Below are 23,514 nucleotides of genomic sequence, written 5' to 3' on the forward strand. Positions count from 1 at the left end.
TGGCTCATGCACGTAATCCCAGCACTTTGGGAGCCCAAAGCAGGTGGATCACCTGAGGGGAGTTCAAGACTAGCCAAACCAACATGAAGAAACCCCATCTCTACTAAAAATACAAAATTAGCTAGGCATGGTGGCACACACCTGTAATCTCAGCTACTTGGGAGGTTGAGGCAGGAGAGTCGCTTGAACCCAGGAGGCGGAGGTTGCGGTGAGCTGAGATTGTGCCATTGCACTCCAACCTGGGCAACAAGAGCGAAACTCCATCTCAAAAAAAAAAAAAAGTTGTTATACTCTATTATTTAGGTAATAATGGCAAGAAAAGTAAGTTTGTACATGTTCAGTACCAATGCAACCATCCATCTGTTTTTCTGAATATTTTCCTTCTGTGGTTGGTTGAAACCATGGATATGGAACCTACAGATATGAGGGCCAGTGGTGTGAGTGTGTACCAGCCCCTGCACTGGAGACTAGAGATGGGAAGAAAAGCAGAGGCTGCCTTGACCTTCAAGGAGCTCACAGTCCAGAGGGAAGACAATGTTATGGATACTGCTGAGGAGGGCAGTATGGAGGCTGTGGGAACTGGGCGGGGGCTCAGATCCAGCCAGTGTGGTGACAGCTGAGCAGGGTATAAAACAATGAGCTGAAGTGGCCAAGGAATGCAGGGTGGGGAGAAGGTTTCAAGTAGAGGGATCAGCATTGGAGAAAGACAGTAAAGGTGGAGGCAAGGGTGACATGTTGGCCAACAGAGCCAGAGAGGTGAGCAGAAACTGCTGCTAGCACCTTTGGGTGCTAAGCAAAGGAGATGGTTTTTATCCTGAAATCTATGGGGAATACTGAAGGACTTTTAAAAAGGGAAGTAATCAACATACCTCCAGAGTGGCTCAAATGAAAAAGATGGAAAATATCCAGTGGTGGCCGGGCACAGTGGCTAACGCCTGTAATCCCACTACTTCGGGAGGCCGAGGTGGGCAGATCACCTGAGGACAAGGGTTCAAGACCAGCCTGGCCAACATGATGAAACCCTGTCTCTACTGAGATACAAAGATTAGCTGGGCCTGGTGGTGGGAGCCTGTAATCCCAGCTACTGGAGAGGCTGAGGTAGGAGAATTGTTTGAACATGAAAGGTGGAGGCTGCAGTGAGCTGAGACTGTGTCACTGTACTCCAGCCTAACTGACAGAGCAAGACTTTGTCAAAAAAGAAAGAAAGAAGGAAGATACCCAGTGGTGGTGAGGATGAGAAGCAGCGAGAGCCCTTATAGACAGCTGGTGGAGGAATAAACTGGTTTGACTCCTCAGGAAAATTGTTTTGTTTGTTTGTTTGCTTGTTTGCTTGTTTTTGAGACAGGGTCTCACTCTGTTGCCCAGGTTGGAGTGCAGTGGCATGTTCTTGGCTCACTGCAACCTCCTCTGCCTCGGGTTCAAGTGATTCTCATGTGTCAGCCTCCCAAGTAGCTGGGACTATAGGCACACACCACCATGCCCAGCTAATTTCTGTATTTTTAATAGAGATGGGGTTTCACCATGTTGACCAGTCTGGTCTCAAACTCCTGAGCTTAAGCGATCTGCCTGCCTCAGCCTCCCAAAGTGCTGGGATTGCAGGTGTGAACCACTGGACCCGGTCAGGAAAGTTGTTTGGTAGAATCTACTAATGCTGGACATTCACCTATCCTATGACCTAGCAATTCCAGTCTGAGCAGCAAACATGCATTCAAAAGCATGTTCAAGAATGCTTCTGGCCAGGCATGGTGGCTCACACCTGTAATCCCAGCACTGTGGGAGGCTGAAGTGGGCGGATCACCCGAGGTCAAGAGTTTGGGACCAGCCTGACCAACATGGAGAAACCCCTTCTCTACTAAAGATACAAAAATTAGCCAGGGGTGGTGATACAGGCCTGTAATTCCAGCTACTTGGGAGGCTGAGGCAGGAGAATTTCTTGAACCTAGGAGGTGGAGGTTGCAGTGAGTTGAGATGGCGCCACTGCACTCCAGCCTGGGCAACAAGAGCGAAACTCCGTCTCAAAAAAAAAAAAAAAAGAAAGAAAGAAAGAAAAAAAGAATGCTTTGACAGCAGGGCTCATCTTAGCCCAACACAAGAAACAACCAAAGTATCAATCAACAGCTGAATGAATGAATAAGGTGTCGAGGGTTCATGCTATGATGGAATGCCATGCAGCAATGAGAATGAACTATAACAACACCCAACATTGTGGATGAGTCACATAAAAATAGAATGTTAAGTGACAGAACCAGACACAGGATTATGCACCGCTCACTGAAATGTATACTTAAAATTGTTAAAATGGTAAATTAAAAAAAATTTAATAGAGATGAGGTCTTATTATGTTGCCCAGGCTGGTCTTAAACTTCTGGAGCTCAAGCGATCCTCTCATCTCAGCTTCCCAAGCGCTAGGATTATAGGTGTGAGCTATCATGCCTGGTCCTACAATATCAAATGTTATATTATGTGTATTATTTCACCACAACAAAAAAAGTATGGGGGGATCATAGAACCATCCAACAGAAAGTGTACCTTAATTTAAACTATGGCCTTCAGTTAATAATAATGTATCAGAGGCTGGGTGCAGTGGCTCACGCCTGTAATCCCAACACTTTGGGAGGCCAAGGTGGGCGGATCACCTGAGGTCAGGAGTTCGAGACCAACCTGGCCAACATGGTGAAACCCTGTCTCTACTAAAAGTACAAAAATTAGCCAAGCGTGGTGGTGTGAGCCTGTAATCCCAGCTGCTCAGGAAGCTGAGGTACCAGAATTGCTTGAATCTGAAAGGCAGAGGTTGAGATATTGCCACTGCACTCCAGCCTGGGCGACAGAGCAAGACTCCATCTAAACAAAACAAAACAAAACAAAACAAAACAAAACAAAACAAAACAAAACAAACAAACAAAACAAAACCAAACCAGATGGACAGAGTCTTGCCTGTGGCCCAGGCTGGAGTGCAGTGGTGCGATCTCGGCTTACTGCAGCCTCCGCCTCCACAGTTCAAGTGATTCTCCTGACTCAGCCTCCCGAATAGTGGGGACTACAGGCATACTCTACCACACCTGGCTAATTTTTTAATGTTTTTAGTAAAGATAGGGTTTCACTATGTTGGGCAGGCTGGTTTAGAACCCCTGCCTCAGCCTCCCAAAGTGCTGGAATTGCAGGTATGAGCTACCATGCCAGGCCTGAGCCTCTGTCTCAAAAAAAAAAAAAAAAAAAAAAAAAAAAAAAGAAAGAAAGAAAGAAAGAAAGAAAGAAAAAGAGAGAAGAAAGAGAATGTATCAATATTCATCCATCAAATGGATGAATATATTACACTACTGTCAATACATTACACTACTGCAAGATGTTAATGATAGGGGAACCTGCAGAGTGAGGTTGGTAAATCGGCATTTTTACCTCTTTCATCATACTTTTCTTTTTTTTTTTTTTGAGACGGAGTTTCGCTCTTGTTACCCAGGCTGGAGTGCAATGGCGCGATCTCGGCTCACTGCAACCTCAGCCTCCTGGGTTCAGGCAATTCTCCTGCCTCAGCCTCCTGAGTAGCTGGGATTACAGGCATGTGCCACCATGCCCAGCTAATTTTTTGTATTTTTAGTAGAGACGGGGTTTCACCATGTTGACCAGGATGGTCTCGATCTCTCGACCTTGTGATCCACCCGCCTCGGCCTCCCAAAGTGCTGGGATTACAGGCTTGAGCCACCGCGCCCGGCCTCATCATACTTTTCACTCAATTTTTCTGTAAACCAAAGACTGCTCTAAAAAAATGTATTAGCTTTTTAAAATTCCTTGGCTGCCCCCAAAAAGTGTATCTATGGCATGATCTCATTTACATAAAGTACAACAACAGGCAAGACAAATCCATGCAATAGACGTTGGGGTCATGAGTACCCTTGAGAAAGGAACATAGTGGGACTTCTTGGGTGCTCATGATGTCTCTTGATTAGAGCTGGTTATATGTGTGCTTGTTAAGTTTGCAAAAATTCCTCAAGCTATACATGATCGAGCTATACATGACTTATGCACTTTTCTTTTCTTTTCTTTTTTTATTTATTTTTGAGACAGATTCTCACTCTGCCACCCAGGCTGGAGTTCAGTGGTGCAATCTTGGCTCAGTGCAACCTCCGCCTGCTGGATTCAAGCAATTGTCATGCCTCAACTTCCCAAGTAGCTGGAACAACAGATGTGTGCCACCACACCCAGCATATTTTTTTTTTTTTTGTATTTTTAGTAGGATGAGGCTTTGCTGTGTTGGCCAGGCTGGTCTTGAACTCCTGGCCTCAAGTGATCCACCCACCTCGGCCTCCCAAAGTGCTGGAATTACAGGCGTGAGTCACCGGGACCAGCTGACATATGCACTTTTCTATATTGTATCTTATAATTTTTTTTTGTTTTAAGAAAACATTAAAAATAAAAAGATAAGTAGCCTCTCACACAGGAGAATTTCAAATAGTTTATGAAGATAATCCCTCCTCAAGGAGAAGGAGCATCACCCCCCATTCCTTCAGTGTGGGCTGTGCATAGTGACTTCCTTCCAAAGCATAGAGTCCGCAAAGCGGGGAAAGGAGTAACTTTCCAGGGAAGAGACCTGACACGCACTACCTCAGCCAGGAGATCAAGGTCAACATCAACAGCTGTAAGTCATATTGATAGGATGAAACCTTGATATGATGTGATGAGAATGGCCCCTTACCTCCAAGGTCTTCCTACTAACAAACTATAACCCCAGGCTTACCATGAGAAAAACGTCAGGTACATTCCAGTAGTGGGCATCCTACAAAACATCTGACCAGTACTCCTGAAAATTGTCAAGGTATCAAAAACAAGGCTGTTCTGAGAATGTATCAGCTTTTTAAAATTCCTCGGCTCCCCGCAAAGAGTGTACCTATGGCATGATCTCATTTACATAAAGCACAACAACAAGCAAGACAAATCCATGCAATAGACGTTGTGGTCATGAGTACCCTTCAGAAAGGAACACAGTGGGACTTCTTGGGTGCTCGCGATGTCACAGCCAAGAGGAGTCCAAAGAGACATGATGACTAAATGTCATGTGATATCCAATGAGTCTTGGAACAGGCAAAGGACATTAGGTAAAGCCCCAGGAAATCTAGGTAAACCGTGGACTTTAGTTAATTAGAGAGAGACAGACAGACAGAGAGAAAGAGTCGATTTTCTATAAAACGTAGCCTAACCCCAAACCTTAACCTTTTTCATTGAGTCATCCGAAGTCAATTGAGATACAGACAGGAAACAGCTCTCCTCTTTTCTCAGTCATGGCCTTCAAACATGCTCTGTTCCTCTGTTGGATTCCCCATCCATGCCCCTTGGCTTCTCCATAGGTTGATGCCACGGTTTTCTCGTTTTCAGGAATAAAAAAGCTCGCTCCAGTCTAAATCAAAACTTCCCTCTCACATCCACACTGGGTACCTGTAATCCCAGCACTATGCCAAGGCAGAAGGATTGCTTGGGCCCAGAAGTTCAAGACCAACCCAGGCAACATGGCAAGACCTCCACTCTACAAAAATAATTTTTTAAATAAAAAATTAGCCAGGCATGGGGGCACACACCTGCAGTCCCAGCTACTCAGGAGGCTGGGGCAAGAGGATTGTTTGAGCTCAGGAGGTTGAGGCTGCAGTGAGCCATGACTGTGCCACTGAACTCCAGCCTAGGTAACAGAGCAAGACTCTGTAACTTAAAAAAAAAAAAAAAAGATAGAAAACTTCCTTTTCACATCCAATTTAAGGCTTGTCCTCATCCTCCTCTTACACCTGGCTAAGCTCTGGCTCCATATTAAAGATCCTTTAGTACATTAAGCATCATATATCTTCACCTAAGTCCACGAATAGCTAACATTTCTTTATGTACATTCTCTTGATTTATTGATGATAGGTATATATATATATATATATATATATATATATATATATATATATTTTTTTTTTTTTTAAGAGAGGGTTTCACTATGTTGACCAGGATGGTCTTGATCTCTTGTCCTCGTGATCCACCCACCTCAGCCTCCCAAAGTGCTGGGATTACAGGCATGAGCCACCGCATCCAGCAGGAAATGTTTTGATACAGGCATGCAATGTGAAATAAGTATATCATGGAGAATGGGGTCCCAGCCCCTCAAGCCAGGATAAGCCTTTGAGTTATAAGAGATCCAATTATGCCGGGCGCGGTGGCTCAAGCCTGTAACCCCAGCACTTTGGGAGGCTGAGGCGGGTGGATCATGAGGTCAAGAGATTGAGACCATCCCTGTCAACATGGTGAAACCCCGTCTCTACTAAAAATACAAAACATTAGCTGGGCATGGTGGCGCGTGCCTGTAATCCCAGCTACTCAGGAGGCTGAGGCAGGAGAATTGCCTGAACCCATGAGGCGGAGGTTGCGGTGAGCCGAGATCGTGCCATTGCACTCCAGCCTGGGTAACAAGAGCGAAACTCCGTCTCAAAAAAAAAAAAGATACAATTATGCTCTTTAAAGGTGTACTTTTTTTTTTTTGAAATGGAGTCTCACTCTGTCACCCCAGCTGGAGGGCAGTGACACAATCTTGGTTCACTGCAGCCTCCCAAGTAGCTGGGATTACAGGCATGCGCCACCACGCCTGGCTAATTTTTATATTTTCAGTAGAGACGGGTTTTGTCACATTGGCCAGGCTTGTCTCAAACTCCTAACCTCAAGTGATCCACCCACCTCAGCCTCCCAAAGTGCTGGAATTACAGGTGTGAGTCACCACACCCAGCCTAAAGGTGCACATTTTTTAACAGAACCGTTCAAAAGGAGGGTGTAGTCATCATGACATTTCCATGCCACAGCATTAATCTTCTAAGAATAAGGATACACTCCCACATACCATGACACTCTGTTCACACCTAAAAAGATTAATATTTATTCCAGAATATCATCTAATCTCCAGTTCATGCTCACATGTCCCCAGTTGTCCCAAAAATGCCTTTTGTAGATTTTTTAAATTTTTGGTTAAATGCCATATCCAGTCGAGGTTCATGCGTTGCATTTGGTTACATCTCTTGATCTTTTTGCGAGGGGTCTTTAGAACATAAAATCCTATCACCTTTTCTTTTTCACCTGGGGACTTGGGCTGAAAATCAGAAGTGGCTAGAACATGCCCATCTACTGTTTGGTCTCACAGGTTGTCGGAGGGTGCTATGGAAGAACATCCTCCTGGAGAGGGGCTGTGAGCCTGGCCGGCCTACACTGAGTGTCCAGGCAGAGCTCTCCCTCATGAGTGCAGTGGGAAAGAAGCCCAGATCAGTCCAAAGGCCTAACCCCCACTCCCAGACCCTACCCTGCTCTTCAGAGAAATAGGCTCCCTACCCTGAACCCTGAAGAAAGCTGCACCTTCATCCCCAGGGACCCAGCACCCCTTCCAGCCTATCCCCAAAGAGTCACCCTGGACCTTGGGTAGAAGGTGGGGCTGAGGGATCATGGCCCAAGGCCAAGGGCTGATCCTTCCAACTTTGTTTGGCAATCCAGCTTTGATATCAGGTGATCAGGACAACCGGGCCAATCTGATAGGGGGTGGTGGTTACAAAAAGGCCACTCACCTAGAGCCAGAAGCTCCAGAGAAGCCCCTACAGCCCTGCTAATCTCAAGCGCCTGCCTCTACAGGTACCTTTCTTGGGACCAGTTTCCAGTCCCTGGGATCCCCAACTATAGAACCTGGAAGCTAGTGGAGACAGAAGGATGGGGGGCCCGGGCTAGGTGTAGGGGGCCTGAGTTCCAGGCTTTGCTACTCAGCTCTTGACTTCTGTTTCCCCATTTTAAATGAGCAGCATGGACTAAGCCATTTCTAAGGAGAGGGATGGGGAGGGCTCCCCTTGGCACAAGGGCAGCCCTGGGCCTGGCTGCAGCCCAATCTCAATCTCTAAGACTGTGAGAGGTTGGGGACTCATCCTTGGAAGAGCTGCCCTTTCTGGTATTGATGAGTGCCTGGGGAGGGGGCATCCCAAGCTATTTGCACCAGCCCTGGCACCTTGGCCTTCTCGGTGTCACTGGGTAGGGGGAGCACCCTGTCCCCTAGGTGTGTAGAAGGTATCAGCAGGAAGCCAGTGCTGTCAGGGACTCTTTGCCACAATGCTTAGCATGCATGCTGTGCCAGGGGCTGACATGCGTGCTGTCCTTGGCTTCCCCATTTTGGAGTGGTCACTTGCCTCTACTCCAGCCCCAGAAATGGAAACGGAGATGACGGGTGGAGGAGAGAGCCAGGGCTCATGCTGGGAAACTTGAGGTTCCTTTCCAGCTCTCAGATTCTGTGATGCTCAGAGGGTGAGCTCTGGGGACCCAGGACACATGGTAGGTGGATCTTAGTGTTTCTGCCACCCAGCTGGGAGCCAAGCACAGAACATGCATCCGTGTTTATCAAATGCCTGAGAAAATGAATGAATGAATGTCTCCATCTCAATCCTCAGCCTGGCTCCTCCTTCCTTTTTCCCCGTAGTTGGTACAGATGGCATTGTCCCACTTTGTTCCCTTCTTGGCCACAGAGCTTCTCCTGGCCTCTACCGTCTTCTGCCTGCTATTCTGGGTGCTCAAGGGTTTGAGGTCTCGGGTCCCCAAAGGCCTGAAAAGTCCCCCAGAGCCATGGGGCTGGCCCCTGCTTGGGCACGTGCTGACCCTGAGGAAGAGCCCGCACCTGGCGCTGACGAGGATGAGCCAGCGGTACGGGGACGTGCTGCAGATCCGCATTGGCTGCACGCCCGTGGTGGTGCTGAGCGGCCTGGACACCATCCGGCAGGCCCTGGTGCGGCAGGGCGACGATTTCAAGGGCCGGCCCGACCTCTACAGCTTCTCCCTCATCACTGGTGGCCAGAGCATGTCCTTCAGCCCAGACTCTGGACCCGTGTGGGCTGCCCGCCGGCGCCTGGCCCAGAACGCCCTCAACACCTTCTCCATCGCCTCTGACCCGGCCTCCTCATCCTCCTGCTACCTGGAGGAGCATGTGAGCAAGGAGGCTGAGGCCCTGATCAGCAGGTTGCAGGAGCTGATGGCAGGGCCTGGGCGCTTCGACCCTTACGATCAGATACTGGTGTCAGTGGTCAAAGTCATCGGTGCCATGTGCTTCGGGCAGCACTTCCCCGAGGGCAGCGATGAGATGCTCAGCCTCGTGAAGAACAGTCAAGTGTTCGTGGAGACTGCCACCTCTGGGAACCCCGTGGACTTCATCCCCATCCTTCGCTACCTACCCAACCCCACCCTGCAGAGGTTCAAGGCCTTCAACCAGAGGTTCCTTCAGTTACTGCAGAAAACAGTCCAGGAGCACTATCAGGGCTTTGACAAGGTGAGCCCGGGGTGCAGGCGGCAAGGGCATCTTGCAGGGCCTGGGTGCGGCCCCTCCTCCCGGCTCTAGTGTGTTCACACAGCTGCTGTGTTGCCAAGGCCTAGAAAGGCTCTGGACACCTCAGACCAGCTGTGTGACCTGGAACCGATCCTTCCCCTTCTCTGGGCCTCGGTTTTCTCATCCTTGAAGTCCCCTTCTCAGGGCTCCTCAAAGCCCCCCAGAAAAAGTCCTGGTAGGCCAGTCATGGTGGCTTATGCCTGTAATCTTGCTGAGGTGGGTAGATCATGAGGTCAGGAGTTCAAGACCAGCCTGGCCAACATGGTGAAACCCAGTCTCTATTAAAACTACCAAAATTAGCCGGGTGTGGTGGTGTGCACCTATAATCCCAGCTACTCAGGAGGCTGAGGCAGGAGAATCACTTGAAACTGGAAGGTGGAAGTTGCAGTGAGCCAAGATCACACCACTGCACTCCAGCCTGGGCGAAAGAGCGAAACTCCATCTAAAAAAAAGAAAAGAAAAGAAAAGAAAAGAAAAGAAAAGAAAAGAAAAAAGTCCTGGAAACGGGGCCCTAGCAGAGCCCTGCAATGTAGGGGGCCTATGAGTGAGAAAGCTTTCATTCTGCAGAAACCTGAACCCCAACAGCTCTGGTGTCACTTGGCTTCCCTGTGTTCACACTAATCTTTTCCTCCTTTGAAATTGGACCCCTGGGGTTGTTGGGAAGAAGGGTAAGTGGGGCATGAAATGACACTTTAAGCCATACCCAGGGCTGCTACCAGCTCATGCTTCGAGCTGCAGCCCACTACCTAGAGACCAAGTAGGGGGATGGGGGGTGCCCAGCCCCCAGGAACAGGTCAGAGAAGTGAGGCAAGGTTCAGCCTTTGACCCTGGAAGTGCCAGGGGTGTCCTTAAGCTTGTGCCCCCTCAGGACAGTGTCCAGGACATCACGGATGCCCTGCTCAAGCACAGCGAGAAGAGGTCTGGAGCCAGCGGCGACCTCATCCCCCAGGAGAAGATTACCAACCTTGTCAATGACATCTTCGGAGCAGGTAGGAGCCGGAACCCTGCCCCTCCATCCAAACTCCCTGCTGTCCACCCACAGCCTTTCCCCGCCCCTCAGTCTATCAAAAAACCCACCAACCCTACACCAGATGGTACAACGTACTGAGACCTGGCCTAGGATCAGGGTTTGAGCCTGGGCTATGTCAGCAGTCCTCAGTGGAAACTCACCAAAGTCCGTCTCCTCCCCTGGGCTTCAGTTTCCCCATCTGAACAATAAAGTGTTCTCTGGCCTGTAAGTCTAAGCCCCTGTAATTCCGGCAGCTAATTCTGAAACCTGCATCTCAAGTTTATGTTGAAGAGACCCAGCCTCTGTCCTCAGGAAACCCACAGGCCAGGGCCAGAGAAAGCTAATGCTGGGTACACACATAGTAGGTACTTGGGAAATGATGGTTTCCTTGTTTCTGTCTTTCTTCCTTCCTCACCTCACACGACACGGTCCAGGATTTGATACAATCACAACAGCCATCTCCTGGAGCCTCATGTACCTTGTGACCAAGCCTGAAATACAGAGGAAGATCCAGAAGGAACTGGGTACATGGGGGGCCCCCAACCCTGTGGCCAGCACAAGCCTGGAGACCCAGGTTGTTTGTTCAGTCTACAAACACCTGTTATGTGCCTACTGTGTGCAGCCCTGGGCACTCAGTAGTGCCTGCCTTTGCCTAGAAGATGTCGGGGGTTAGTGGGGTCTCTGGCTTGTGAATAGATGATCTCACATAGAGTGACATGGGGACACGTCATGGGACAGCGAGGGCAGCCCTTGAGCTCTGCTTGTCCTCTGTGTGCCACAGACACTGTGATTGGCAGGGAGCGGCGGCCCCGGCTCTCCGACAGACCCCAGCTGCCCTACTTGGAGGCCTTCATCCTGGAGACCTTCCGACACGCCTCCTTTGTCCCCTTCACCATTCCCCACAGGTGAGGCCCGCCGGTCCTGCCCTCCCGTCTCTGAAGTCCTTCCTATGTTTTCTCTTCCTGGCCTCTCAGCCCCGGCCCTGGCTCAGCATCTCCTTCCCCACCTCCTTCCGCTCAGATCCCAGCCTCAGTCCACCCCACCCAATCGAAACATAATCAAACCCCCAGCTCTCGGGAGGAAATCCCACTTGCGCTCTCAGCTCTCGTTCCCCTCTGCTCGTCCTCCCTCCCCCCCAGTGCCTCTGTGCGGCCTACGTCGGCCTCATGCTCACAAGCATGGCCCTGCCGTCCTCCAGCTTTGCTAACGCTGAGCCTTCTGCCTGGAATGCCTTCCAGCCTCTTCTCTGACTCCAGAATCCTGCCCTTCATCAAATCAGCATTGACTTGAGCTTCCTCTCCCCAGAAGTCTTCTGACTCATCCAGCTGGCACGGCTTCATTCCTGATGTCTTACAGGACTTACAGCCATCAGTTGGTCATGCCCTGGAATTTTAACAGTGTCAGGAGAGTTAGTGAACATTTACTTTGGCCCAAACGTTGTTCTAGTTATTCCTGCAGTAAGAGGCCTGAATCCCCAGCCAGGCTAGAAACTCCCCAGGGCTGGCCCAGGCTGCCTACTGCATTTTTTTTTTTTTTTTTTTTTTTTTTTTTGGTAGCAGGGAGACTGAGTCTTGCTCTATTGCCGAGGCTGGAGTGCAGTGGCACAATCTCAGCTCACTGTAACCTTCACCTGGGTTCAAGTGATTCTCCTGCCTCAGCCTCCCAAGTAGCTGGGACTACAGGTGCATACCACCACGCCCATCTAATTTTTTGTATTTTTGGTAGAGACGGGGTTTCGCCATGTTAGCTTGGATGGTCTTGCTCTCCTGACCTCGTGATCCTCCCGCCTCTGCCTCCCGAAGTGCTGGGATTACAGGTGTGGGCCATCACACTCGGCTCGGCTTTTTTTTTTTTTTTTTTTTTTAATAAAAAATAGAAAAACATGTATCTGAAATTGCCTGCTTCTTGGCTTCAGAGAACAGCCATTGCACAGCCAGGCACAAAGAGAAGTTTAGTAAATACTTGCTGAAGTTAAAAAACAGGAGGCGACGAAGAGGGAAGGAGGATGATTCTACCTCTCCCCTGCGCCTCCCCTCCCCTCCCAGTGTAGGGGTGGAAAGGGCAGCAGGCACCTATCGGGATGGGGTGGAGGAGGTAGGAGCAACACAGCCCCAGCTTTCCAGCCCTGAGCCTCACAGCACCCTCTTCCCTCCTCAGCACAACAAGGGACACAGCACTGAACGGCTTCTACATCCCTAAGGAATGCTGTGTCTTCATAAACCAGTGGCAGGTCAACCATGACCCGTGAGTACACATCCCGTCCGGAGAAATGTGTGCAAGTTCGGCAGCTCGAGAAGGCTCTTTGTCCCTGCTAGGAGCTGTTTATATAACGAAAGGAGGGGACCTCAATTGCTGTACAGTCTGCTCTAAGTGACAATATTTACAAACGTTTCACAGGCCAGGTGAGGTGGCTCACGTCTGTAATCCCAGCACTTTGGGAGGCTGAGGCGGGCGAATCACCTGAGGTCAGGAGTTCAAGACCAGCCTGGCCAACATGGTTAAACCCAGTCTCTACCAAAAATAGAAAAATTAGCCAGGTGAGGTGGTGTGTACCTGTAATCCCAGCTGCTCGAGAGGCTGAGGCAAGAGAATTTCTTGAACCCGGGAAGTGAAGGCTGCAGTGAGCCGAGATCACGCCACTGCACTCCAGCCTGGGCAACAGAGCAAGACTCTGTCTCAAAAAGCCACACACACACAAAAAACCCACAAAAAGACAAAGATTTCACAAACTTTAGTTACAGGAATCAACCAGGATGGCCAGACGTGCAGGTTCACACCTGTAATCCCAACACCTTGGGAGGTCGAAGAAAGCAGATCACTTGAGGTCAGGAGTTTGAGACCAACCTGGTCAACATGGTGAAACCCCGTCTCTACTAAAAATACAAAAAAGTAGCTGGGCATGGTGGCACATGCCTGTAATCCGAGCTACTCAGGAGGCTGAGGCAGGAGAATTGCCTGAACCCATGAGGCGGAGGTTGCGGTGAGCCGAGATCGTGCCATTGCACTCCAGCCTGGGTAACAAGAGCAAAACTCCGTCTCAAAAAAAAAAAAAAAAAAAATTAAAAAAAAAATTAGCCAGACATGGTGATGTGCCTGTAGTCCCAGCTACTCAGGAGACTGAGGCAAGAGAATTTCTTGAACTCTGGAGGTGGAGACTGCAGTGAGCTGAGATCGTGCCACTGCATCCCCAGCCTGGGTAACAGAGTGAGATTCTGTCTCCAAAAATAATAATAATAATAATAATAATAATAATAATAATAATTAACCAAGACATTTGTTACAGCTGATGGTTCCCCCAGGATTCTACTGTGGTATCTAAGGTGGGGTGCCTCAGGCAGTTCTGATGTGAATGGCCCAGAGACCTCTGTTTGGAAAGCCCCACTTCAGTGAATAGGTAGGGGGACCATATAATTTACCATCCACACTGGGACACTTGAGTGTGAAAATGCTACCAATGTTTATGCTGTTCATCATTACTCCAAAACGATAAACATAAGCTAGGACATCCTGCTGAGGCCCTGTGGGAGGCATATTTTGAGTAAGATGAAAAGATGTATGTTTATCTTTCTTTCTTTTTTTAATTATTATTATTATTATTATTATTATTATTAGACTTAGTTTTGCTCTGTCGCCCAAGCTGGAGTGCAGTGGCACAATCTCAGTTCACTACAACCTCCGCCTCCCAGCTTCAAGTGATTCTTATGACTCGGTCTCCCAAGTGGCTGGGAATACAGGAATCTGCCACCAAGCCCGGCTAATTTTGTATTTTTAGTAGAGACAGGGTTTCACCACGTTGGCCAGGCTGGTCTCGATCTCCTGATCTCCGATGATCTGCCTGCCTTGGCCTCCCAAAGTGCTGGGATTACAGGTATGAGCCACCCAGCCCAGCTAATTTTAATTTTTAAAGAGAGACAATGTCTCCCTATGTTCCCCAGGCTGGTTTTGAACTCAAGGGCTCAAGGGATCTTCCTGCCTCAGCCTCCCAAAGTGCTAGGATTACAAGTGTGAGCCACCAAACCCAGCCTGTTTTTCTTTTAGATAAAGCATTATTTGAAATAAATTAGCCGGGCGCGGTGGCTCAAGCCTGTAATCCCAGCACTTTGGGAGGCCGAGGCGGGTGGATCACGAGGTCGAGAGATCGAGACCATCCTGGTCAACATGGTGAAATCCCGTCTCTACTAAAAACACAAAAAAGTAGCTGGGCATGGTGGCGCTTGCCTGTAATCCCAGCTAGTCAGGAGGCTGAGGCAGGAGAATTGCTTGAACCCAGGAGGCGGAGGTTGCGGTGAGCCGAGATCGTGCCATTGCACTCCAGCCTGGGTAACAAGAGCGAAACTCCGTCTAAAAAAAAAATAATAATAAATAAATAAAAATAAAATAAATAAAATAAAATAAATTAATATTAAAAGGCACTATCTTTAAGACTGGTCATTTTAGAGAGCTTTGTAAAAGAAATAAGCATCAGGCCAGGTACAGTGGCTCATGCCTGTAACCCCCAGCATTTTGAGAGGCTGAGGAAGGTGGATTGCTTGAGCTCGCAAGTTTGAGACCAGCCTGGGCAACATAGCAAAACCCTGTCTGCAAAAAAAAAAGTACAAAAATTAGCCGCACGTGGTGCCTGTGGTCCCAGCTACACGAGAGGCTCAGGTGGGAGGGAGGCAGAGACTGCAGTGAGCCGAGATCACCCACTGTACTCCAGCCTGGGCCATAGGAGTCAAAGGTTGTCTAAAAAAAAAAGAAAAAGAAAAGAAATAAGCATCAAAGTTCAGTTTGGTTCCTTCCCACTCACCCTGCGTTGCTGTCTTTTCTTTTCTTTTTGAGACGCAGTTTCGCTCTTGTTACCCAGGCTGGAGTGCAATGGCGCGATCTCGGCTCACCGCAACCTCCGCCTCCTGGGTTCAGGCAATTCTCCTGCCTCAGCCTCCTGAGTAGCTGGGATTACAGGCACGCGCCACCATGCCCAGCTAATTTTTTGTATTTTTAGTAGAGACGGGGTTTCACCATGTTGACCAGGATGGTAGGACACGGTTTCACCATGTTGACCAGGATGGTCTCGATCTCTTGACCTCGTGATCCACCCGCCTCGGCCTCCCAAAGTGCTGGGATTACAGGCTCGAGCCACCGCGCCCGGCCCCCCTGCGTTGCTTTCAATCTGTCCTCACATGTGCGTTCTCAACAGACGTCTCCCTCCCCCAGGCCCCTCCTCCCAGGGCCTCCCCACCCCTGAGGTCCCGTCTCCTCCGCTCCTCTTGCAGGCAGCTGTGGGGGGACCCGTCTGAGTTCCGGCCCGAGCGGTTCCTCACCGCCGAAGGCACCGCCATCAACAAGCCCTTGAGTGAGAAGATACTGCTGTTCGGCCTGGGCAAGCGCCGGTGCATCGGGGAGGTCCTGGGCAGGTGGGAGGTCTTCCTCTTCCTGGGCATCCTGCTCCAGCGACTGGAGTTCAGCGTGCCGCCGGGCGTGCCAGTCGACCTGAGCCCCATCGACGGGCTGACCATGAAGCACGCCCGCTGTGAACACGTGCAGGCGCGGCTGCGCTTCTCCTTCCAGTGAGGGAGACTCCGCCATGCGGAGGGCCGGTGCGGGGCACTCAGCCCTCGTTTCTCTTCTTTTTTTTTTTTTTTTCCCCAAAATAGCAGTTTGACTGAGCTCGGTGGCTCTGGCTTGTAACCCCAGCACTTTGGGATGCTGAGGCGAGCGGATCACGAGATCAAGAGATGGAGACCATGGTGAAACACCGTCTCTACTAAAAAATACAGAAATTGGCTGGGCGTGGTGGCGCGCGCCTGCGGTCACAGCTACTCGGGAGGCGGAGGCAGGAGAATTGCTTGAACCCAGGAGGCGGAGACACCAGTGAGCCGAGATCGTGCTACTGCACTCCAGCCTGGCACCTGCCGGCAGAGCGAGACTGTCTCAAAAAATAAAAATGAAAAGTAAAAAAGCAGTCCAAGTGCAGGGCCTGTAATCCCAGCGCTTTTGGAGGCCAAGGTTGAAGGATCCTTTGAGTCCAGGAGTTGGAAAGCAGCCTGGGCAATGCAGTAGACCCCTGTCTCTACCAAAAAAAAAAAAAAAAAAAAAATTGACAAGAGCCTGAATATAGATATATAATATATATATAATATATATATTACTATATATATATATGGCAGCTTTCTGGATATATAATTCTTTTTTTTTTTTTTTTTTTTTTTGTTTGAGACGGAGTTTTGCTCTTGTTACCCAGGCTGGAGTGCAATGGCGCGATCTCGGCTCACCGCAACCTCCGCCTCCTGGGTTCAGGCAATTCTCCTGCCTCAGCCTCCCGAGTAGCTGGGATTACAGGCACGCGCCACCATGCCCAGCTAATGTTTTGTATTTTTAGTAGAGACGGGGTTTCACCATGTTGACCAGGATGGTCTCGATCTCTCGACCTCGTGATCCACCCGCCTCGGCCTCCCAAAGTGCTGGGATTACAGGCTTGAGCCACTGCGCCCGGCCATAATTCTTATACTATATAATTCACATTATTATTATTATTTTTTTCCTGAGACAGAGTCTCACTCTATCACCCAGGCTGGAGTGCAGTGGCATGATCTCAGCTCACTGCAACCTCTGCCTCCCAGGTTCAAGCGATCCTCCCACTTCAGCCTCCCAAGTACCTGAGATTACGAGCATGAGCCACCATACCTAGCTAATTTTTGTAGTTTTAGTAGAGATGGGGGTTTTAACATGTTGGCCAGGCTGGTCTCAAATTCCTGACCCCAACCAACTGCCTAAGCTTCCCAAAGTGCTGGGATTACAGGTGTGAGCCACCGCACCCAGCCTAATTCACATTCTTAAAGTGTACGGACAACTTCTAGTGTAGAATTGTTCAACAGACACCAGAATTAATTTTATTATTATTATTATTTGAGATGGAGTCTTGCTCTGTTGCCCAGGCTGAAGTGCAGTAGCATCATTTCAGCTCACTGCAACCTCTGCCTCCTGGGTCAAGCGATTCTCCTGCCTCAGCCTCCCAAGCAGCTGGGACTACAGGCACATACCATGCCTGGCTAATTTTTGTATTTTTAATAGAGATGGGGTTTTACCATGTTGGCCAGGATGGCCTTGATCTCTTGACCTCGGGATCCACCTGCCTTGGCCTCTCAAAGTGCTGGGATTACAAATGTGAACCACCGTCCCCAGCCCACAAGTAATTTTAGAACATTTTTATCACCCCTAAAAGAAACCCTTGCCGGGCGCGGTGGCTCAAGCCTGTAATCCCAGCACTTTGGGAGGCCGAGGCGGGTGGATCACGAGGTCGAGAGATCAAGACCATCCTGGTCAGCATGGTGAAACCCCGGCTCTACTAAAAATACAAAAATTAGCTGGGCATGGTGGCGCGTGCCTGTCATCCCAGCTACTCAGGAGGCTGAGGCAGGAGAATTGCCTGAACCCAGGAGGTGGAGGTTGCGGTGAGCCGAGATCGCGCCATTGCACTCCAGCCTGGGCAACAAGAGCGAAACTCCGTCTCAAAAAAAAAAAAAAGAAAAAAGAAAAGAAACCCTTAACCCATTAGCAGCTCCTCCACATTTCTCCCTAGCCTTCCTCCCCTGCCTCACCAGCCCTGGCAACCACCAATCCACTTATGTCTACGCATTTGCCTTCTCTGAACATTTCAAATAAACGGCATTATGCGACGAGTGGTCTTTTGTGACTGGCCTCTTTCACTTAGCACAATGTTTTCAAGCCTCATCTGTATTGTGGCTTGTGTCAGGAAGCCCTTGGTGCCTGAATCCTGAGACCAGGTCCAGGTCTGTGCTCTCTGAGGTCATTCATAGGCACCTCCTTCACTCTTCTCTCTTCTCTCCTTTCATGTTGTTTGAGCTGAGTTTTCGAACAATTGACGGGAACAAAGAGGAAGGGATCCAGTCTCAGGGTCCAAACCCAGTTGGATGGATGGGGATCCCTCCTGTCCCATTCTTAAAAGGCAGAACACGACTTCTCACAAGGCCTTGATTTCTTTGTTCACAGCCCGGGGTGGGTAAGCTTCCCAGAAGTCCTCAGGTTATTTGAAAAAGACCCAGGTCTCATCAAAGGACACCATCAAGAAATTGAAAGGAGCCCGGGCACAGCGGCTCATGTCTGAAATACCAGCACTTTAGGAGGCCAAGGAGGGTGGATCACTTGAGGTCAGGCGTTTGAGACCAACCTGGTCAACATCGTGAAAACTCATCTCTATTAGAAATACACAAACTAGCTGGGTGGAGTGGCTAGCCTCAGCTGCTCAGGAGGCTAAGCCATGAGAATCACTTGAACCCAGGAGGTTGTGGCAGTGAGCCGAGTTCCTTGCAAAAAAACCCCAAAATTGAAAAGACAACCCACAGAATGAAAGAAGATATTTGCAAAACATATAGCTGTTAGAGCGTTTATATCTAGAATATATAAATAACTCCTGGCCTGGCGCGGTAGCTCACGCCTGTGATCCCAACACTTTGGGTGGCAGAGGCAGGCGGATCACCAGCGATCAGGAATTTGAGACCAACCTGGCCAACATGGTGAAACCCTGTCTCTACAGAAAACACAAAAATTAGCCAGGCGTGGTGGTGGGTGCCTGTAATCCCAGCTACTCAAGAGGCTAAGGCAGGAGAATGGCTTGAATCAAGAGGCAGACGTTGCAGTGAGCTGAGATCATGCCACTGCACTCCAGCCTGGGCGATAAATGAAACTCCATCTCAAAAAAATAAATAAATAAAAATAAAATATTTTGATACAGGAATACAATGGATATATATCCTTTAGGGAAAAGTTTATTCAAGCCCTATGACTAATTGAGTTGCTTTTCTGTGGTTGAGTTGTAGGAGTTCTATTTTTATTTTTATTTATTTATTTTTTATTTTGAGACAGAGTTTTGCTCTTGTTACCCAGGCTGGAGTGCAATGGCACGATCTCGGCTCACCGCAACCTCCGCCTCCTGGGTTCAGGCAATTCTCCTGCCTCAGCCTCCTGAGTAGCTGGGATTACAGGCACGCGCCACCATGCCCAGCTAATTTTTTTGTATTTTTAGTAGAGACGGGGTTTCACCATGTTGACCAGGATGGTCTCGATCTCTTGACCTTGTGATCCACCCGCCTCGGCCTCCCAAAGTGCTGGGATTACAGGCTTGAGCTACCGCGCCCGGCTCCTACTGCCTTTTTATGACTGTATTAGAGATGTGTTCTGCAGGAGGAATACCCACTAGCAGTTCAAGTTGAAAATTTAGTAAGGTAGTTCAAATGGTGACCAACCCCCAGGTGTGGTTAGTCCTGGGAACAAGTTTACAGGGCTTTGACCCTCCAAGGAGCCCTCTTTATGTCACCATGCACATGCTGGCTGGACCTCAACTGTTACAGTTTCTTCTGTCTGAGTAGTTACCGCAAAGACTAACAGAGCTTGGCTGCAATGCCATCCTTGACCAACAGGAGCTGCTGTCTAATATAGATGTATATGTATATCACTATATAGATATATATAAATACACACACATATATAAGTTCCTTTACTATATTATTGCTCTCTTTATTATTAATCAAAGCTCACTATATCTGTCCTACAAATTATTATTCTCTAAGGTGGGACAAAAATGAACCAGATCTTTATTTCTTTTTTTCTTTTTTTTCATGGTAATAACAGGGTGGGCAAGGCTAACCCTGGCCCTTCCACACTGATTTAAACCAGTAGCTCTCAAGGGTAACATGCATCGGAATACCCTGGAGGGCTTGTTAAGACACAAGTTACCAGCCCCATCTCCAGACTTTCTAATGTAGTAGGTCTGGAGTGGGCCTTATAATTTGCATTTCTTTTTTTAAAAATTTATTTATTATACTCTAAGTTCCAGGGTCCATGTGCAGGCAGATGGTGCAGGTTTGTTACATAGGTATACACATCCCATGGTGGTGGTTTGCTGCATCCATCCCCCATCATCTACATTAGGTATTTCTCCTAATGCTATCCCTCCCCAATCCCCTCACCCCCTGCTATTCCTCCCCTAGCACCCCACACCCCAGGCCCCAGTGTGTGATGTTCCCCTCCCTGTGTCCGTGTGTTCTCATTGTTCAACAACCACTTATGAGTGAGAATATGCAGTGTTTGGTTTTCTGTTCTTGTATCAGTTTGCTGAGAATGATAGTTTCCAATTTCATTCATGTCTCTGCAAAGGGCATGAACTCATCCATTTTTAAGGCTGCATAGTATTCCATGGTGTATATGTGCCACATTTTCTTTATCCAGTCTATCATTGATGGGCATTTGCGCTGGTTCCAAGTCTTTGCTATTGTGCAATAAACATACATTTGCATGTGTCTTTATAATAAAATGATTTACAATCCTTTGGGTAAATACCCTCTAATGGGATTGCTGGGTCAAATGGTATTTCTATTTCTATCAGATCTTTATTTCTTTATTATTATTATTTTTTGAGATAGAATCTTGCTCTGTCAACCAGGCTGGAGTACAGTGGCACTATCTCGGCTCACTGCAACCTCTGCCTCCCGGGTTCAAGCAATCCTCCTGTCTCAGCCTCTGGAGAAGCTGGGATTACAGGCACCTGCCACCATGCCTGGCTAATTTTTGTATTTTTAGTAGAGACAAGGTTTCACCAAGTTGGCTAGGCTGGTCTCGAACTCCTGACTTCAGGTGATCCACTGCCTTGGCTGCCCAAAGTGCTAGGATTACAGGCATGAGTCAACATGCCCGGCCTGGATGAACTTTAGAGATGAAGAACTGAGACTGGGTGTGGTGGCTCACACCTGTAATCCCAGCACTTTGGGAGGCCAAGGAGGGTGGATCACTTGAGGTCAGGAGTTCAAGACCAGCCTGACCAACATGGCGAAACCCTGTCTCTAGTAAAAACCAAAAATTAGCCAGGCATGGTGGTGGGTGCCTGTAATCCCAGCTATTTGGGAGGTTGAGGCAGGAGATTTGCTTGAAACAAGGAGGCAGAGTTTGCAGTGAGCCGAGATCACACCATTGCACACCAGCCTGGGCGACAGGAGTAAAATTCATCTAAAAAAAAAAAAGACTCCCAGCAAGCCACAAGAAGGCATTGCCATACTTTGCCCCTCTAAGCTGCAGCAGGGCCCAGGTCCCTGAGGAAATTTCAGGACAGATCTGAGGTGGCTCCGAGGTCAACAGACGGTCACTGCCCCATCTGGCTCACGGTGGTCTAGAGACGGCCTGAGCTTCTCACGCACACCTGGCCAATGTTTAACTGGTTGGCCTGGAGCTCCCCGCTCGCCAGAGCCAAGGTAGAAGGAATTGGAGACTTTGCCCCACTGCTTGCCATTCCTGCCCCCGACAGCAGGCAGGAGGCACGTGGGGTCAGCCTGTTCTGTCCCTTCCCGGGAGGCCATGGACACACATCATCTCAGGCTGTTCTCATAACAACCACAGGATACATCCACTTTAGATATGAGAAGCCTGAGGCTCAGAGAGCACAAGGAGAGCCTGGGTGGTGAAGGGACTCAGGACTGCGCCATTTGCCCTATGCCACCTCCAGGGTCTCTTCCCTGCCTGTGTCTCTCCTGAGTCAGGACTGTCGGGCTAGAACAGGGCAGCTTGGAAACGCAACATGATTAAGGAACGGTATGGAGAGTTGGAAAGAGCTCTTGGCCAGAGGGCTGGGAGATCTGTGCCCAGGTTCCAAGTGTGGGTGACGTGGGCCAGCCCCACCCATCTTCAGCCTCCTCTGAGGTCTTCTCCAGCACCATTCGCCTGAAGCTCGGGCCGCTGACAACGACCCCTGCTCTGCCAGCCTTGCTTACTAAGGCTGTGGGCAAATCCAGTGAGGCTCTGGCAAACTGTGAAGGGCAGTGCACCCGGGGAGGGTGATTTTTGGCTAAGATGATGGAATGGAAGATGGTGGAATGGTGGGAAAAGCCTTGAGCTGGGCATCCCACCTCCGCCTCACAGGGAAACTCAAGAGACTCCGCTAGGCCTCCCCGCCTGTCCAGTTCAGAGCCTCAGCTCCCTTGATCTCAAGCATCTGCCACCAACCAGGCACCAGATCTTTCCTTTATACCTTAGCAAAGGTCTATTTTTTTTTTTTTTTAAGAGATGTGGGTCTCGGCCAGGCGTGGTGGCTCAAGCTTGTAATCCCAGCACTTTGGGAGGCCGAGGCGGGTGGATCACGAGGTCGAGAGATCGAGACCATCCTGGTCAACATGGTGAAACCCCGTCTCTACTAAAAATACAAAAAATCAGCTGGGCATGGTGGTGCGTGCCTGTAATCCCAGCTACTCAGGAGGCTGAGGCAGGAGAATTGCCTGAACCCAGGAGGCGGGAGGTTGTGGTGAGCCGAGATCGCGCCATTGCACTCCAGCCTGGGTAACAAGAGTGAAACTCCGTCTCAAAAAAAAAAAAAAAAAGAGAGATGTGGGTCTCCCTCTGTCACTCAGGCTGGAGTACCGTGGCGAATCATAGCTCACTGCAGCCTCGGACTCCTGGACTCAAGCAATATCCTCCTGCCTCAGTCTCCTGCCACTGTGCTGAGCTCGTTCGGCTCCTTGAGAGAGGAGTTTGATTGGCTCAGCTCATCTTTTTCAGGCAGGCCACACAGGTCAGAGGTCACAGTCAGTCAGGGTCCCCTTGGAGCAGTGTTTACTGCCACAGCCAACAGGGTCAGAGTCACAGCGTCCTGGCTACCTTGGCCCGGGGCAACTGCACACCCCTCCTTACACCCCCACTGCAAAGAAAATCACCCTTGGGCTGGGCGCACCTCTAATCTCAGCACTTTGGGAGGCTGAGGCGGGCAGATCACCTGAGGTTGGGAGTTTGTGAGCAGCCTGACCAACATGGAGAAACCTCGTCTCTACTAAAAACACAAAATTAGCCGGGCGTGGTGGTGCATGCCTGTAATCTCAGCTACTGGGGAGGCTGAGGCAGAATTGCTTGAACCCGTGAGACAGAGGTTGCAGTGAGCCGAGATCGTACCATTACACTCCAGCCTGGGCAACGAGAGTGAAACTCCAACTCAAAAAAAAAAAGAAAGAAAGAAAGAAAGAAAGAAAGAAAGAAAGAAAATCACCCTTGCTCTCAGACTTCTCTGGGACTCCAAGGCTGGGCCTCCTAATGACAAATTAGAGAAAGATCTATCACTACTCCTATTGCAAACCGGCTCACCCCCGCTCTGAAGGAGGCTGGAACACTGGGTCAG

At 49.3% G+C, this 23,514-nt stretch overlaps 1 protein-coding gene across 2 annotated transcripts; it reads left to right on the forward strand.

The window, feature by feature from the left end:
• The first annotated feature begins 7,542 nt into the window (after nt 1-7,542).
• On the forward strand, nt 7,543-15,997 carry CYP1A2 (cytochrome P450 family 1 subfamily A member 2). Of its 2 annotated transcripts, none has more exons than XM_039468930.2 (7): nt 7,543-7,629; nt 8,183-9,298; nt 10,224-10,344; nt 10,799-10,888; nt 11,146-11,269; nt 12,522-12,608; nt 15,620-15,997. In XM_039468930.2, exons 2-7 carry the CDS (start codon nt 8,468-8,470, stop codon nt 15,915-15,917), a joined length of 1,551 nt encoding a protein of 516 aa, XP_039324864.1. In that variant the 5' UTR covers nt 7,543-7,629; nt 8,183-8,467; the 3' UTR covers nt 15,918-15,997. The 2 variants fall into 2 exon arrangements, with proteins under 2 accessions (XP_039324864.1, XP_039324863.1); XM_039468929.2 differs by having other exon boundaries at nt 8,459-9,298.
• Nucleotides 15,998-23,514: the final 7,517 nt, after the last annotated feature.

The sequence above is a fragment of the Saimiri boliviensis genome, chromosome 2 (assembly GCF_048565385.1).
Source record: "Saimiri boliviensis isolate mSaiBol1 chromosome 2, mSaiBol1.pri, whole genome shotgun sequence".
In the NCBI taxonomy this organism is placed as follows: Eukaryota; Metazoa; Chordata; class Mammalia; order Primates; family Cebidae; genus Saimiri; species Saimiri boliviensis.